The sequence below is a fragment of the Molossus molossus genome, unplaced genomic scaffold (assembly GCF_014108415.1).
Source record: "Molossus molossus isolate mMolMol1 unplaced genomic scaffold, mMolMol1.p scaffold_m16_p_2, whole genome shotgun sequence".
NCBI lineage: Eukaryota > Metazoa > Chordata > Mammalia > Chiroptera > Molossidae > Molossus > Molossus molossus.
In genome coordinates, this window is record NW_023425355.1 from 29,258,978 (window position 1) to 29,277,007 (window position 18,030).

At 45.1% G+C, this 18,030-nt stretch overlaps 2 protein-coding genes across 3 annotated transcripts in view; both read right to left on the minus strand.

Annotated features, from left to right (window-relative positions):
- LOC118635700 (protein BHLHb9-like) overlaps positions 1-14,276 on the minus strand; it is a 27,176-nt gene extending 12,900 nt beyond the window's left edge. Inside the window, exon 1 of the mRNA XM_036270475.1 lies at positions 14,220-14,276. The gene's annotated coding sequence lies outside the window, so the exon portion shown is untranslated. The remainder of the gene's footprint in view (positions 1-14,219) is intronic.
- LOC118635699 (G-protein coupled receptor-associated sorting protein 2-like) lies at positions 10,700-15,299 on the minus strand. 2 transcript variants are annotated; one of them, XM_036270474.1, is made up of 3 exons: positions 15,250-15,299; positions 14,626-14,692; positions 10,700-13,919 (listed from the first exon to the last, which is right to left on the minus strand). In XM_036270474.1, exon 3 carries the CDS (start codon positions 13,597-13,599, stop codon positions 11,035-11,037), a length of 2,565 nt encoding a protein of 854 aa, XP_036126367.1. In that variant the 5' UTR covers positions 13,600-13,919; positions 14,626-14,692; positions 15,250-15,299; the 3' UTR covers positions 10,700-11,034. The 2 variants fall into 2 exon arrangements, with proteins under 2 accessions (XP_036126367.1, XP_036126366.1); XM_036270473.1 differs by lacking the exons at positions 14,626-14,692; positions 15,250-15,299 and adding an exon at positions 14,220-14,298.
- Positions 15,300-18,030: the final 2,731 nt, after the last annotated feature.

Sequence of the window (18,030 nt, forward strand, 5' to 3'; positions counted from 1 at the left end):
TACTCTATCCTGCAAACCTGTCATTTAGAATTGATGGCCATGTAAAGAGTTTCCCAGACAAGGAAAAGCTAAAGGAGTTCATCACCACCAAACCATTATTATATGAAATGTTGAAGGGTCTTCTTGAAGAAAAAGATAAAAAATATGAACAAACAAAATGGCAATGAATACATATCTGACAATTGACAATTGAATCTACAAACAAAATGAACAAGCAGAACAGAAATATTCTCATAGATACAGAGAACATTTTGTTGGTTACCAGATGGGAGGGGGGTTGGAGGAATGGATGAAAAAGGTGAAGGGATTAAGAAGTACAAATTGGTTGCTAGACTGACAAACTTCAAAGGGAAGGGGAGTTGAGGGGTGGGAAGAAATAAACCAAAGAACTTCTGTGCATCTATGCATAACCAACAGACACAGACAACAGTGTGGGAAAAGGCAGGAGGGGGGCGGGAGTGGGGAGGAGGGGGTCAATGGGGAAAAATGAGGAACATCTGTAATATATTCAACACTTAAGTTAAAAAAAAAAAAAAAAAAAAAAAAAAAAGGGCCTCAGTACTTCCAATGTCTGGATCACACATTTCTTTATTTAGTTTTAGTTCAGTTACTTGTTATATGAAAAAGGAACAATTTTAAATGACATGTATGCTCAGGCACAGAACAATTCTTTAGTTCCTGACGTTTGTCCCTCAGTGAGCACCTACCTCTTAAAACCAGTGGCAGAACTCATGTTTCCATGTGAAAGGAAAGCTATAGATTCTAAATGTTTTGCCTAATGATTGCTAGAGGACTGACAACAACTGTGATTGGCTTCTGTTCCAGATTTAAAAGGAAAGCCTCGCCTGGCCGGTGTGGCTCAGTGGTTGAGCGTCAACCCATGCACCAAGAGGTCGCTGGTTCGATTCCTGGTCAGGGCACATGCCCAGGTGGTGGGCCAGATCCCCAATGGGGGGCATGCAGGAGGCAACCGATTGATGTTTCTATCTCTCTCCCTCTCCCTTCCTCTCTCTAAAAGTCAATAAAGAAAACCATTTTAAAAAACAATAAAGAAAAAAATTAAAAGGAAAGCCTCAGGCAGAAAAGCTAAATTCTCAGTTATCTAGGGGGTTCAGAGGTACATTAAATACCTGAGCTCATAGATAAGCCTGGTTTCAATTCAGTCATTGTGTGAAAGTGCACCCTTATGAAATATCCATAATATAAATATATCAGAGGTTATCTGTGTTCAATTCAGGGGGTTGCACTGAGTTTGAGAAAGATAAATTCATAGTAGCAACAGTCAGAAAGGTTTGGTTAACTTTCCCCAGGCACATTGCACTAAGCAACACAGGTATAAAAGCAGGTAGGTATTTGGGATCTATCAAGAGCTGGGATCTTGCTAGGATAGTGGAGCCAGGCACTAGATGATGAGGTAGAAGCATCCTAAAAATGATGAACCATGGTTGACCATTAAGTTGGGAAGGAAGGAAAAGCTAGAATAGGCTGATACACAGGAAGAAGGATATGAGGGACAGGAGGTCTAACAATACACAGCTTTAAGTTTCTTTATGATGAATAAAATACTTTGCTACAAGCTGTGAGAAAGGCCAGTAAACAAGGACAAGTGGAGCAGGGAAACAGACAGATAGCTGAACAAACTGACAGCAATTTACAGGGGATACAGAAGGTCACCTCCCTAGCGATAATATCTAGGCCTCACTTGTATTTCAGCTCCAGGCCAGAAAAGCAGCAAAACCAGGTGAGTGACACCAGAACCAGCTGCAATGACTAAGGCCCCCCTGACCTGACACAGATCAATCGGTGAGGACTATGACCCTGAAGAAGCATACCTAGAAAACTGATGAATTGTCTGCTGAAACCCTCCCCTGAGACCTCCCTTAAGATTCCTGCCTGCAAGAGAGAAACGCCTCAAGACAAAGGACCCAGCACTCTCCCTCTATCTCTGGGGGGCAACCCAGGCCATTCCCTTTCCCCTCTTCTTTCCCCTCAGGCATGCATCTCCTAAACTCTAAGGGTCCCCAAAAAGCTTGCACCAGGGCAGCAAATGGGCAGTGGCATTTTGTTCCAGGCAAACCCCCTGAACCTGTCCCCAAGGCTCCCTTTTCTCTGACCTCTTAGTGAGTCCAAGCAATCAGCCTAGGCTCATTTCCCCAGCCCTCTCTTGTTTCATTGGCCCCAGCTTTAATTAATGTCCTCTAAAAGTCACCTGGACTCATGTTATTAAACTTTCCCTGCACAAATTCAATAAATGAATGGCTGGCCTTAGGCAGATCCACTCAGAGCCAGGTCCCCTTTCTGGTAACATAAGGAACAGAAAATCTGATGATTAAGATAGTGACAGTGATGATGGCAGCTTTTTAGTGATAATTAGCACTAGAGGGATATAGACAAAATAGTGGTATTGTATACCAGCTGCAGATTCAAACTACAAAGGTTTGAATCTCAGCTCTTCTGTTAACCAACTCAGTGAGCTTGGCCAAGTTACTTAACCAGTCAATGCCTCAGCTTCCTCATATGTAAAATGTAGACAACAACAGCATCTATTCCATGTTTGTTTTGAAGATTAAATAAGTTAATACATTTAGAACCCAATATATCAAGCACCCAATATATCTTAAAAATAATTACTATTATAAGTAACAAAAGGCTCAGGTGTTGCAGTCAAACAGGTGGGTTTGATTCACACTTCCAGAGTCCAAAATTCTTCCTCTATGCTACCTGTCCCTCTACACTAGTTCCGTCTTATCCATTAAAAAAGAAAAAACAAAACAAACAAACAAAAAAACAGTACACAGTATAAAGAAACAAATGCTAAAATAGGGACAAATAAAAAACTAAGTACATAGGACGGAGGAGTTACTTCCTACCAAGGGACAAAGAGTAAAGGTGAGGGTATCAGAAAGACTTCAAAAAGACCCTAGCATTTGAGCTGAGCCAAAAAAAAAAAAAAAAAAAAAGAATATATTTCCCTAGGCAGAGAAAGAACTGTGAGAGTAGTGATGATCAAGTGAACAGTGGGGAAAGGCACAGAAGTAGTGCAGCACAGAGTATAATTGGGTTGGGAAATAGCAGATAGCCCAATGTGGCTTGAGTGCAGGCAAAGTGGAACAGGGTTTGGATTAGGGTGAGGCACCTTAAACTGTATCCTTATCTCGTTCTAGTCCTGACCCTGACTTGGAAGAATGTGTTGCGAGATGCAGTGAGAAGGGTGGAATTGTATGGAAGGGTGCAGGGCCTTGAAACACTGCATACAGAACCTGGTAGTATTTTATAGATGAGATCTCACTGAAGGTTGCTCTTTTGAAACTGGGGGCAGAGAGAGTCACTGGGTGCTAAGAGTCCAGCCATGCTATAAGAAGATACCTTTCTTTCATTTATGACTGGAGAAATGACAAATCCACTCTAATTTTATCCCTGGGCAGGTCAAATGACTTTTTTTTTTAATCCTCATCTGATGATATGTTTTTTATCAATTCTAAAGAGAGAGGAAAGAAGAGGGAGAGAGAGACATGGATGTAAGAAACATTGATCTGTTGCCTCACATATGCACCCTGACTGGGGATCGAGCCTGCAACCTGAGTATGTGCCCTATCCAGGAACTAACAGGTGACCCTTCGGTGCATGGGACTACGCTCTAATCACTGAACCACACCGGCCAGGGCTCAAATGACATTTGAACAAACCCTTATTATCTTATTACATGAGATAGCACATAATGTTTATCCAGAATGATGGGAGAAACTAAAGGACCACATGAGTGATGAGGTTTTTACTACAACTATACCCCAGAAAAAATTGAGGGATGATCAGAACATAGATAATCATCTTCATTCTTGGACACACACACACCACTTACCCTGCCACTTGGCTGCTATTGAAAAAATCCACAAGTGTGAATTGCTTAAGTATCTGCTTCCCACAAATGTAGGGCTAAGAGGTATCCAGCCAGACCACAATGTGAAGCTCCCCAAATTTAATGCAGTACCCTCAATAGGAATTCTATGCTGAGGGAGCTCTGATAAAAAAAAAAAATTATCATGAACAAAATAAACTGTTGACCAAAATAGATCCAGAGACATGAAAGTAGGTAACAGACTGAAAAACCTCAGAGGGATGGGGGAGTGGGGTATTGGGAACAGATAAACCAAAGAACTTATATGTATATATACACAACCAATGGACACAAACAATAGTTTGGGGAAAGCAGGATGGGGGTGGGAGTGGGGAGGAGGGGGTCAATGGGGGAAAAGGGGAGACATCTGTAATACTTTCAACAATAAAGATAATAAATAAATGCGAAATGCAAAATAATAAAGATTTTAGAGGAAAACAAAAAAGAAAAAATTATAGAGAACTTTAGAAATCATCTAAGTGCAGGCACGTGTCACAGAAAGATATGCTGCGCCCCCCAAACCCCCTGCATAATATACTGGTAAATTCTGCCTCCTTCATTTTAACTTGTTTATGTATCATGTGTGGACGAAAGGGGGCCACATGCTAATCTAACAAGCAGGGCAGCTTTGCAAACTCAAAGACCTAAAATAACCACAAAAGAGTCTGAAATTAAAAACTTTTAAACTAAAATAAAATTTCTTTTCTGGACCCCTCAAAGCAAAGGCACCACTCTGTGGAGACCACACATCTCCTCATTGTTACTGAGTTAATTGTTGACTATTAACTATCCTGTACCCACCTATGTAAAAGATGTATGTGTCGCCTGCCCAGTGTGGCTTAGTGGCTGAGCATCAACCCATGCACCAAGAGGTCCTAGTTCGATTCCCAGTCAGGGCACAGGCCCAGGTTGTGGGGGGAATGCAGGAGGCGGCCAGTCAATGTTTTCTCTGATCTATCTCTCTCTCTCTCTCTCTCTCTCTCTCTCTCTCTCTCTCTCTCTGTCTCTCTCTCCCTCTCCCTCTCCTTTCCTCTCTCTCTTGAATCAATAAAAAATATACATTAAAAAAAAGACGTGTGTCTATCATTTTACTTTTCATCTAATCCCATAGGTTTCCCCTGCTTTACTTTCTCCCACCTCCCTAATCTATCACCAATGGATTTCACGTATCTCACTTGAGTTTTCTCTTTTGATTGTAATGTATAAAATTAAAAGGTCTGAGCTGGTGGGAGATCACATCCACAGTGCAAAGCCAATGTAGAGCAAAACAGCTGTATTGCGTGCACCTGGGTGCAGGCGGGCTGAGCTGAAAAGGGGTCAACCTCGAATGACAGTTGGGGTGTAGATTATATACTCTGCTTCTAGCTTCCAGAAGTTCCTGCTGACCCATTGTCCACTTTGCAGTTGGACTGGTCTGGTATCTTGTCCTGCATCTGCTGGGTGATTCATTGTCTTGTAGATAACCCAGATAATCCGTAAACAACAGAAGGCTGAGCAAAGGTCAAGCAAGCAACACATTTTTCACAGTTTCCATCTTTTGCAAGCTCTTACCTTTACCCTTTAAAACGTTACTAACCCCGCCCTGGCTGGTTTGGCTCAGCAGTTAGAGCGTCGGCCTGCGGTCCTGAGAGACCCGGGTTCGGTTCCCGCTAAGGGCACGTACCTCGGTTGCAGTTTGTCCCCGGCCCTGGTCGGTTGTGTGGGTGGCAGCCACTCGATGTGTCCCTTCACATCGATGTTTCTCTCTCTCTCTCTGTTCCTCTCTCTCTCTCCCACTCTACCGGAATAAAAAAAAAAAAATGGAAAAATGTCCTCGGGAGGATAAAAAAAAAAAAAAAAATAAAACGTTACTAACCCTTTAAAAAATAAGGTGCAAAACTGCCATTCTTGGGAGCATTATCTCAATCCATTGAGACTTTGCTTCCCAGCAACTGTCAACAGTTTTGGCTCAAATGAACTCACAAAAATTCTTCACAGGTTTGAATGTTTCTTACAGTGACAGATACACAGGATCAGAGGTAGGTTTACAGATATTAATTCAGGGTTGCTGATAAAAGAATGACACTATTGTTCTGACATCAATTCTTTGACTCCAAGTACTGGAGTTAGCATTAGACTCCACAGATTTAAGAGTGTAGTCCTTAATACTGCCCCCACTTTGATAAGATGCCAGTTTACAACTCTTGGGAGGCTACCCATGCTTCTGATTGACCAATTATAAATTTAGGGGTTCCCATGACCCCCTCAGGTTTGATAATTTATTAGAAAAACTCACAGAAATCACTAAAAGCACTATACTTCACATTATAGTTGTATTATAAAAGCTACATATAGGACAAGGTCTGGAAGGATCTTAGACTCACAGCTTCCATGCCCACTTCCCATAGGTTCAGGGCAAATCGGCTCCCTGGTTATCAGTGTTTACCAATCAGGAAGATCCACAAAGTCCTGAGTTGTCACTAGGGATTTCTTATGTATAAATGATTAAATCACTGGCCATCTGACTAAACCCCAAATCCAGCCCTCCTTCACTCTGTGCCTAAAGTTCTAACTCTAATCATGTGTTTGGTCCTTCTAGTGACCAGCCCACACCATGAAGTTAAGGGCCCATAAGCCAGTTCATTAGCATAACAAAGACACTCCTATCACTCAAGAATTCCCAAGATTTTTTTGAAGGTCTGTGCTAGGAACCAGGGACAAAGTTTAAATACATTTTTTTCCATTCCACACCATGTTTGAGGTACTTTCTTTTGTCAAACTCTAAAAACATACAGACCAGAGACAGCTTAAGCCAAAAGACCATGGCCCCAATACTTATCTTACTATATTGCTAGAGAGTGGTGGAAAGAGGATAACAAAGGAGGCAGGGGTAAGAAAGGAGGAGGTAGTCCTAGGCCTCAATCTCTATAATTTTACCCCACATGCCCACTGCTCAAATCTACCTTTTAAATGTAAACAGGAGGGCCTGAAGTAGTATTACAGCATAGTTTCAACTCTGTACTGAATAAAAATGAGAATATGAGTAGCCTTAGGGAAATGAATTACTTCCTATTGACACTTCCCTAAACTGCCTTGGTATCCAGCCTTGGGGCATCATAGGTTCCCATGACCCCCTTAGGTCTGGGAACATTCTGTTAGAAACAAGACAAGAACTTAAAGACCACTACATAGGATGAGACCAAAGAAACAAGTCCTAAAAACTGGGCAGAGAGTAAAATACATGAAGAGAACAAAGTGTCTGCAGAGGGGAACCTATGGGACCATCCATAAAGCAATTTCTGCAATTGTTTCCCAGAAAGGTTATACACTGCAGCCCAAGACTAAAAAGGGAGGGAATCTTAGATGAAGTAGTCACTTTTGTATTGTCAGATGGGAGGGAGCTGCTGCCCAGGGATGAGATCCAGAGATTCTCTTGGGAGTTGAAAGCTTGGCAGTATCCCAAAGAGAAATAGTCTGTCAGGGGCCCACAGCATCTAGGTTCCCTCCTCCTGAGTCTGTCCCCCAACCCATTCCATAGAGCTGCTCAAATTGGGATTCATTCCTCTGTAGCACCTCCAGGTAGCTGGAGCCTTGGCACAGAGGGCAGATGTATCTCCCCCTCCTCTCCCACATTCTCCCAATTTTGAGTTGGTTTCAGCAAACCCCTTCCTCTGAAAAAGACAAACAGAAAATAGTGAGTGGCGAACAGGTGGGAGGACAGGGGTGTTGCTCAGGGTCCCCATCCTTACATCTGCTTTTCCAGAGCCAGCACCCCACTTATAAGAATTGCGTTCATAAACTGCCACTTCGCGGTGTCCTAACTCTGGCTCCCCTGATGCCAACTCCCTCCATGTGTCCACCTACCCACACAAAGAAACACAGAATCACACAACAGTGGACAGAGAGCCTTAGAATGAGGTTAGCGGTGTTCAGAAGGCAGGAAGGAGCAAGAGGGTCCCAGGCACTTCCTGTACCAGGATCTAGTCTCAGCCACCACCTCCTGCTGATGCCATTTCTGGGCCTCGCACTCGTCATCTCTGCACCCACCTCCTCCCCCAACGACCACAGACCACCGCTTCTCTCCAAGTGTGCCTCCCACAGGATGACTTCCTGCTTCTTGAGTTCCTGGAAAAAAGACAAACCCAGCTAAGACTCTCGCGACTGCCTGCAGAACTGTTTCCTCTACCAACAAATGCTGCAATTTTGGTCACCTGAGACTAGTCTTCAGACTAATAAGGCCGGCGAGACAGGCACCCACCCACCAACCCACCTACCAGTCCTCAGGCAGCAGTCTGTCAATCCTCAGGTGTACGTCCTTCCAGCCTCTTTCCCGTGGGGTACACCTCTAGGCCCGCCCAAGGGAGAGCACGGTCACGTGACCCGCCGTCAGCCCACGTGACCGCGCAGTCAGTGTGTCAGCTGCAGCGCTGCTGCACTAGAACAGAATCTTCTGCCTCAGGGGGTTGAGCTGCTTGCTAGGGGAATCTGAAGTTCCTGACCATGGTGAAGATAGAGAGCTAAAGGAAGGCTGGATTTGGAGTCAAAGCTTCCAGCCAGAGGCTTGGGCCTTGATCTATGGGAGCCCAAGGGCTGGCAAGGAATACTGGATAAGTTTGGAGACCAAGTGACTGCATAGTTTTTAAAACATGCAATACCTATTTAGTCAGGGGCACTGACCTCTTTTCCCTTAGATTTTCAAATTAAAAAATTACATCAGCCAACACAATAGCCATCCAGTGTGAATGAATCAAAATTAATACTTATTTTTTTCAAATTGGCAAAAAAATGTATTTTTGGTGTGCCACATAATTTTAGTAATTAGTTTATGTGTGCCATCAGATGAAAAAGTTTGAAAATCGCTGCCATAAACATTGCATATTAGAATGGGGAAAAATAATGTTGCACTGTCAGGAAAATTACACAAAACTTAGGTAAAGACAACATAGGTTACTAGATATTGATTGTGCAAGTTTTCAACTCTGAGAGGATGATGTTAACATGTAGATATTTTGTCCAATAGATATAGATTTATGTCCAGTGGAACAGATAACATCAATGACTACAATTTATTGCCCTTAAGATATTAACCAGTTTTGTATTTAACTCAGCAATGTTATCCTAGCATTTTCTATGTATGTTACGAAATTTAACATACTATATTTTTATTATCGTTTTCATAATCTTAGCAGTTTATTGTGCTAAAAATATTTCATGTTCATTCCTAATTTATGATCCATAATTTAACCTTTCCAAAAATCAACAGCACTCTCAGACAAAAAAGAAATAACACTTCTACCATGTCTAAAAATAATGAAACATATTTATCACAAGTCTGGATTCCTCCTCCAAACCATTTCTATCGCTGATTTCTACAATTTCTATCTGAAGGTATGGTATGATCTTTTTACTTATTGTGGAAAATACACATAACATAAAACATCACTTTTTAAAATAGTTTATTGATTTTTAGAGAAAGAAGGTAGAGGGAGAGAGAAACATCGATGTGAGAGCAAAACATCAATTGGCTGCCTCCTGCCTGCCTCCTATCCAGGATGGAGCCCACAACCCAGGCATGTGCCCTTACTGGGAATTGAACTGGCAACCTCCTGGTGCACAGGATGCCCAAACAACTGAGCCACACCAGCCCGGGCAAAATGTATCATTTTTATGTGAACAATTCAGTGGCATTAAGTACATTCACAGTGTTGTGCAACCATCACAGCTATCTACTTCCAGAATCTTGTTGTCACTCCAAAAAGAAATGTTACCTTTTGAATGTAATAGTCATATAAAAAGAAGTTGCCATCTTTGTACAGTCAAGAGACTAATATAAACTTAGCAACCTTGATGATTTTATTTTTCTTTAAAGCATTTCATTTAAAAAACTAGTTTTTCCTAAGTCTCATGGGAGCCCACTTTTCTTAGTGATTTTATATCTAAAATTTCCTTCTAATGCATAGTTTATTCATTTATAAAACTATCCTTTCCAACATGTCTACCTATAACTTGAGGCACTAGAAATAAGCACATTAAAAGAAAAAAGCCCTGTGCTATTAATTTTTCGATCTCCCTGATGTCTGTCTCTGAAGTACTTTTTAGCATGGTAGATTTTATTTCAGACTATGGAATATGTGAAGTTTCTTAAAGTCATATTGAAATTGCATAAAAGTTGTTTATTCACACACATTTTTAAAATAAGATCTATTATTCCATAAGTGATAGTATTCTTCCCTATTTCACCAGACATAAAAGCATCAGTGTCATTTCAAGCCAATAAATAGGTCATTTTAAATAGATCCATGTTATTTCCTTAATACTTTCCTTGGACTAGGATCACAAAGAAAATCTTACCCCTGACTCCATTAATTGGTTTGCTATCCTACCCTTTCATTCCTTCCGTGGCACTGAAGCAACACATGCACTTTGAGTTGTAAAATATGCAGATTTGGCTGACTTAGCTTTCCAAACTGGCATCATTCCAACTGCATCCCCCAATAAACTTGTCTAACCTATTCAAGGCAGACAGGATACACCCATGTTACCAAAATAGATTTTCCAATTATATACTTTGCTTCATACCACCACTAACTTTCAAGAATCACCTAATGGTTTGTCTTATCCTACCTTTCAGTGACCAATTTATGTGGGTCCGTCTTCTCTGAAATATTCCTCAAGTACCACAGCCACACAGTAATCTCCTTCCTAAGCTCCAGGAATGGAATTTTCCAATGAGGATATGCTTGTCATACTTCTAATTATCTATGTTTGTAAGTGTGCACACTGTATCTGCACCTGGATTTTAAAGTGAAGAAAGGTCACTTCTGCCAATTTTCACACAGAACTTTATTGAAAACACAGACTCAAATAGAGAACCATTTTAAACAACAGCAGGGTAGCTTACATAGGCGACTCAGTTCACTGAAGCTCCATACTGAAAAATACTGCAATCTGGACAGCAAGACAAGTATCAACAAATACGTTTTCAGCTCTAATATTCATTTGGCATCCACAAAATGATCCAGCTCAAGCCAAGAACTGGACAAAGTTAACATCAGCATTAAAAATATAAGTTACAACACAAAACCAGACTGTGAAAACCAAAGCACTACTCAGGGCTCTTTGGGAACATAAGGCTGATGAGAGACAGGTGGTTAATCATATTAGTTTGGTTGTCCCCCCTCAGGATCATTTTGATTGTCTATTTGGGTTTGTAGTTCCTTAGCTAGGCTCTCAAATTCATGGAATGCAGAAATGAGTGGCTCAAGACTGAAATCATCATCAATTAAGGCCATTGTTCCATTTCTTATAATATTACTGATATTCTGAAACATTTTAATAACAATTTGAATGTTATCATGTGACTCTTCTAAGTTAAAGAGACCCACAAATACTGATAGAGCTTTAGCACTGAATAGCTTTTTTGCCACCATAGGATTTTCAGACAAGTTCAACAGCATTTTCAGAATGTAAAACTTTGTTGTTGCATCTCCTGTGACTAATAAGGAGAGAAACCCAGACATAAAATTGGCAACCAGTGTGTGATAGTCAGTAGTAATAGTGAGGTGTCTAAGCAGCCTTAATCCAAGAAGCTGCTCAGGGGAATCCAAGCTTTGTGAAAGGGTTTCCTCACACACTTGACATATGAATGTCTCAATCATGTTTAGATTTGGATAAGGTGGAGCCATGAGAATCATATTTTCCAAAAACCTTGTCCTAACTCGGGAGGAGGGATAATTGAGCAAGGTTTCAATAAGTGAGACAACACCTGAATCCCGAATGAAATCTCGGGTAAACTGAGATGCACTTCTCATACCCATTGCGATTTTAGAAATTTCCTGAATAAAAGGATCTCGAACTTTTTCCATTAACAGGAGTAGTTCTTCAAATTCTGCAGAGCCGATTTTAAGCTCACATTGTATACAGCTGCAGGACCAACTCTCAGGCTCTGCACTCTCCCTAGTCCTAAGATGCTCCCGAATTTCCCTGACTGACCGGTAGGACGGTTCATATTGAAATGTGAACTGAGGGTCAGGCTGATTGGCCTGAGACAAAGATTCTTCTTCTTCCCCTTCTGAGGTAAGTTCTGCATTCTTGGGCTTTCCCTCAAACAGTTCAGCGAATGCAGAGGATGCCTCTTCAGGAATTCTAAAGGAATTTGGGGAGGGGAAGCCAACCGTATGATAAGGACCAGGTTTAAATTCAACAGTGACCTCTTCCCACGTTTGGGGCCTGGATGATGCATTAATTTCCTCCTCAGCTGAATCTCTGAACCTTGAACTAGCCCTGTACACAGGACTGGGGTTTAGGTCAAAGCAGGCCTCATCTCTGTCCCAGAACCAGGACCCAAATATGGCTTCTTCTTCAGACTCCTGCCTGGTCTCTTCTCTGGCCACAGCCCCCAAACTGGACTTTTCCTCAGTCCAGAACAAGGATCCACCAATGGCCCCCTCCTCAGACCCTGGTGTGGACTCACAGATGGCTGAAGCCCCAGCCTCCACACCAGACTCTTTCTCTGCCCAGAACCAGGACCCAATGATAACATCCTCCTCAAACCTGGGCTCATGTTTGACCCTATTACTGTTATTAACATCTTTCTGGGCCCTGGGCTTCAAGACAGTATTAGGCTCCTCTTTGTCTCTAGGCCTGTATCTACTACTGGTCTCTTCTCCAGGCAAAAACCAGGACTCCTTATAGTATTCATCTTCAGACTCAGATTCAAAAAAGTCCTCTCTCTTTGTCCGGAGCTTGGACCTAACATTTGCCTCATCCCTGACTCTGGGTCTGATTAAATTATTGGTATTTTCCCTGGGCCACAAGCAGAATGGATTGCCAGACTCCTCCTCAGACCCAGACCAGGAATCCATATAGGGATCTTGCTTGGCTCTGGGCCTACACCTGGGGTTAGGCTGATGCTTAGCCCTATGTCTGGACCTGGTATTGGCCTCTTCCCTGGGCCATGATCTGATACTGGCCTCTTCTCCAGCCCAGAGAGAAGACATTGTAGAGGTCTCATCTGCTGACCAGAACCCAGATTCATTAGATGCTTCTTCTCTGGCCCTGGGCCTGGGATAGCACCAAGACCCCATATTAGTGTCCTCTCCTGATCCAAACCAGGGTTGAATTCCCGACTGACCCTGAGAGCCAGGAAAGGTCTCAGGGTCCACATTTACTAGTTCTCTATCTACAGACAGGGCAATAGGTTTGGCAACTGACCCAGACTCAGTACTGACCAGTGGCCAGGCTACTGCATTGGTCTGGGGCACACCCTCTGTTTGGGACATGGCCTCAGCCCCAAACTCAGTCTGGGCCCAAGCCTGGGCTTCATCCTTGGGCCTTGCCCCAGGGATTGCCTTAGCTTCAGTTTTAGGCCGTGCCCCACCTACTGCCCTGGCCTCGGTTTTGGGCCTTGCCCCAGCCATTGCCTGGGGTTCGGTTTTGGGCCTTACTCTAGATGTTGTCTGGACCTCAGTTCTGGGCCTTGCCCCACCCATTACCTGGGAATCAGTTTTGGGTCTTGCCCCAGCCATTGCCTGGGACTCAGTTTTGGACCTTGCCCCATTCACAGCCTTTGACTCAGTTTTGGGCCTTGCCCCAGGCTGGGACCTAACCTTGGGTCTGACCACCATTGGGATGTCATTCTCTCTGTCAGCCCCACCCCCAACCTCTTCTCCAGCCTTCTTTTCAGGCTTGGCCTGGGCACTAGGTTCAATCTCAGCCCCAGTCATAGCACCAGTTACAGAAAAGACACAGTTAAATACCAGTAGCACAGTCTCAGCCTCTAACACAGATGTGTCACAGTTCTGTATCTTCACACTCTGATCTTTCAGCAATTCCAAAGATAGTTAGAAATAAGAATTAGAATCAATCACCAGCCCAGCAGTCAATAAGTCTCCTTCTCAAGACCAGCTTCAGACAGTATTACAGAGTGCAAAAGAGGCACAACCAAGCTGAGGGAGAATGGATGGTTTCCAGGTAGGTGCAGATCTGTTGAGGGTGGTGGTCAGCAGCAATTCCAACACCACCAGAGCTGCCACTAGAGGTGGATCTAAGGAGAGAGATCAGCATAGGGCTTTGAGTCTCTTCCAATTGTGTCACTCTAAGCAGAGACGCACATACAGAGACTGGACCTTGACTTCTTGGTGGGGTTATTTGGCTATTAGAAAGTGTGTCACCCTCATTCGCTCACAGCTGCCACACACTTGGCCTGATACAAAATAGGTGTGAGGTTGGAGGGGCAAGTATGTTGGTAATGGGCTAAGGAGCCCCCAGACTAGACCCTAATCACTCTTGGGCCTGTGTTGGTCTCCACTAACTCACCCTAAGTTTTACCCACTCCCATACCAACCTGCTATGATGTGGTGCAATATCCCCCTCCTTGCTCTGTTCCAGTGGTGTTAAGCTGGATGTATAGCAGACAGAAGGCTGTCCTACGGACAAGTAAACATACAGGAGAAAATGAAGTCTGAGCGCTTAGTTGACAGGCAGACACCCTGACCCTTGATGCAAACATCTCTTTCTGTTTAAGGGTCCAATTTTTCTAACATTTCCTGTCTCTTGATTTCTGACCTCGGGTCTTTTCTCATTCACAGCTCAATCCTCATGTACCAAATACTTCTAATACTTCCTGCAGGAAATAGACAAGGGAGGCTGTGGCAGTGTGCAAATCTGGCAGAACAGGAGAGGTGGATCATAAAGACCTCCCATGATCTTATTCAGTAGCTATCCCCTGCATTGCCCCTCTTTGCACCAACCTGCAGAGAATTGAGCCAGTCTTCCTCCTTTCCTTCCTTGCAGAAAGTGATCAGCCTTAAAGCAAGCCTATGGACAAAGACAAAAAAAAAAAAATAAGACAGTCAGGAGACCATGGCAGCAAAAGAGCACTTAATGGGAGTCCAACATCAATGATGGGAGTCCACATGTTAATTGTCTTTCAACATATAGGGTCTTCTTGGTCGAATATTCTTGATTTTATCAAGTCCCTGTTTCAGGATTCCAGATAACGGACATATTTTCTTGACGTCACAGTCTTCCCACTGCTCCCTTCTCCAATTCTGAGGATTCACCACTAGGTGTACCACATCCCTTTGCCTTGCGCAGCATAAATTGGGGGAAGGGTGCCCGCATATTCTAGAAAACAGGTTGTGTTGTGCCACTTATAATTATGAATCTGTCTCACCCTCGCTTCCGAGCCCATCTTTTTCAGCCCACAATTTTGGTTGAAGATTGGAAAGAAGTGAAGGGAAGTACCTAGAAGCTGGTACACAGGGAAATTTTAAGACTTATTCCTGGATGCTTGGCTTATTATGGTCTCCGTAACCCCCCAATTCCGGTCTCCAGTCAATGGTTGCTACCCACCAACTCCCATCCACACACACCTCTAGAAATCCAGGCTATTTTCCTGCTCCAACTTTTCTCAAGCCGCTCCTCTACAGATGCACCCTGCTGCCTAAAATCGCCAGACCTACCGCGCAGACATGAGACTTTGGCATCAACCAGGCGCCTGTGGGAAGGGAGAACACGCAGGACGCGGGGCCCAACAGGTCCCTGTCAGACTCCGGGCCCCGAGGAGGCAACACCATCGCCCCCGCCCTGGCGCCCCCAGCCCAGCCAGCTCCGGTTCCGCCATTTCTCCCGCGGCAGCCTCCCCCACAACCGTCTCCCAGCACAGACTCCCTCGAGGGCGGGGCGCGGGCGCCAGGAAAGCTGGCGGGGAGCGTGATTCGCCTCCGCAGGAGCCCCAGGAGCCTCTCCGGCCACCCTGCGCCCTGGGCCGGCCCGCGCCGGTTGCCGCCGCCGCCTCCTGGCCAGGGTCCCCCCGGCCGCTGCGCACCTCTCTCAGGGACCGGCTCCGACCGGCCGGTGGCCTCCTCCTCGCCAGGATGCCAGGGGCTGGGCGCGGGCTGTAGGCTTGTGGAGAGTGGGGGGCCACCCCCGCCCCACCACACCCCCACTTGCCTTCACAGCCTCAGGCCCCAGGTGGTCGTGCTCCCCTGTCCTCAGAGCTCCGCACTCAGATTCCCACCGCTTCCGAGCGCTCCGAAGTGCAAAGCGGCGTCCCGCCCCCCTCCCCCCTCGCGCCTCTGCACCAAACCCGACAGGGGCTGCGCAGGCTGCGGCACGAACTGCTGGCAGCAAGGGTGTCGGGAAGGGGGGCGGAGGGATACGGCACGAATGGACTCGACGCCCCCTCCCAGGCCCACCATAGTTCCGACCCGAGGGGGCGGGGCCGGGGCCTGGAGGAGAGCCAGCGGGGGGCAGACTGAGGCCAGCCCGCTTCAGCGGACCAAGGGGGCCCCCTGCTTGGCGACTACCCTCCTGTTCCTGGCACTACAATCCGGGGGACCTGTGGGCGCGGGGCTGGGGGCCAAGGCTGGAGGTCGGAAGGAACTGCGCTGGAGGCAGCAGCGGAGGGATACACACCACCCCTTGGTGTATGTGAATCCCTAGACTGATCTGTCTGCCTCCCTCCTTCTCCCCTTCCCACCCGCCATCCTTCCTGGACACTGATGGGACAGGGGCTGTGAGGGGAGGCAATCCAGGGCCAGACTACCCCATACGTCCTGGGGTGGCCCCCAAGGTTTTCTTTTATTGTTCACGGGGCAAGGAAGGGAAGAAAGGTGACGGGGAGGGGGGGGGCTGCCATGGAGACCACACCATTCGCCCCTCTTCTAAAGGAGGGTAGACCTAGACCTCTAACCCTGGGAAACAGTCCAGTGCTCTGCACCCAGAGTCATTCTCTCTGCCACACTGCCCCCACCCCATTCGAAACGGTTACACGTGTTGCCATTTTGTGATCCTTTCAGTTGCCCAAGAGTTCCCTTCCCTGTCAGGACCCACACCTGCCATGCAATCTCCCTGCCTGTCGCCCCACAGCCAAGTGTCAAGCACCAGGTAGGCAGGACCCGGCTTCTCTTCCTCTGTTCTGTCTGTCAAGTCTTCTTGATCTTTGGCAGTGTAGAAATGTGGCAAGATTACAACCAGCTTGGATCTCAGCCACTTTCTATACACACCTGTCTTATTTGCCCAGTCATTTTTTGGCAAAGGCCTTAGCATGCTCCCAGTGCCCAAGACAGAAACCTGGCAGTTCTTGAATCCTGTTTCCTTCACCCCTACATCCTTCCTCTAGTCTTGAGCCCCTCCTTTCTGTGCCATCTGCAAACAAAGCATTCATGGTTAACCACAACTATGGTTGAACACAAACCTGCGAGTACTATTCCCCTTTTTAAAACCAAGTTAAATGTCACCCCTCACTGTAATAGGTTGCATGAAGTTCCCCCAAAGATGTCTACATCTAATTCTCCAGATCCTGTAAATATGAGATGTTACATGGTAAAGGAGAATTAAGGTTGCTGATGGAATTAAGATTGCTAATCAGCTGAATTTATTCATTTACTTACGTATTACTTTTTGTTGTTGTTAATCCTCACCCAAGGACATTTTTCCATTGAATTTACATAGAGTGGAAGGGAGGAAGAGAGAGAGAGAAACATGGATGTGTGAGACACATCAATTGGATACCTCCCCATGGCCCCCATAGCGGCTAGGGATTGAACCTGCAACCCAGGTACATACCCTTGACCAGGAATCAAACCTGCTACCCTTCGGTCCATGAGCCAACATTTAACAGCTGAGACAAACCGGACAGGGCTAATCGGCTGATTTTACAGATTAAGAATATGCTGGATGATCCTGACCAATGTAATCTCAAAGGTAATTTAAATGTGGAAGAGCCAAGTAGAGGAGTCAGTGTCACAGTGAAGTAGCATGAGAAAGACTGGACAGGCTGACAGGCCATTGCTAATTTTGAAGATGAAAGGCAGCCAGGGGTCAAGGAATGCAGGCACCCCCCAGAATCAGGAAAAGGCAAGGAGATAGATTTTCCCTACAACCCCATGGAGGAATGAATCCCTGCCATCACCTTTATTTTAGAATTTCCAACCTTCAGAACTGTAAGATCACCAATTTCATTTTTTTAAGCCACAAAGGCTGTGGTTATTTGATACAGCTGCAATAGGAACCACATTCACTGACCAGCCTGATAAAGTCCATTCCCCTAGACTTTCTTTTCTTGGGCTTCATCCCTGGGAGGATCAGTTTTGGGGCTGATCCTCCACTACAGCTACCCTCTCCAGCTATCCCTTTCTCTCTGTTTTTTA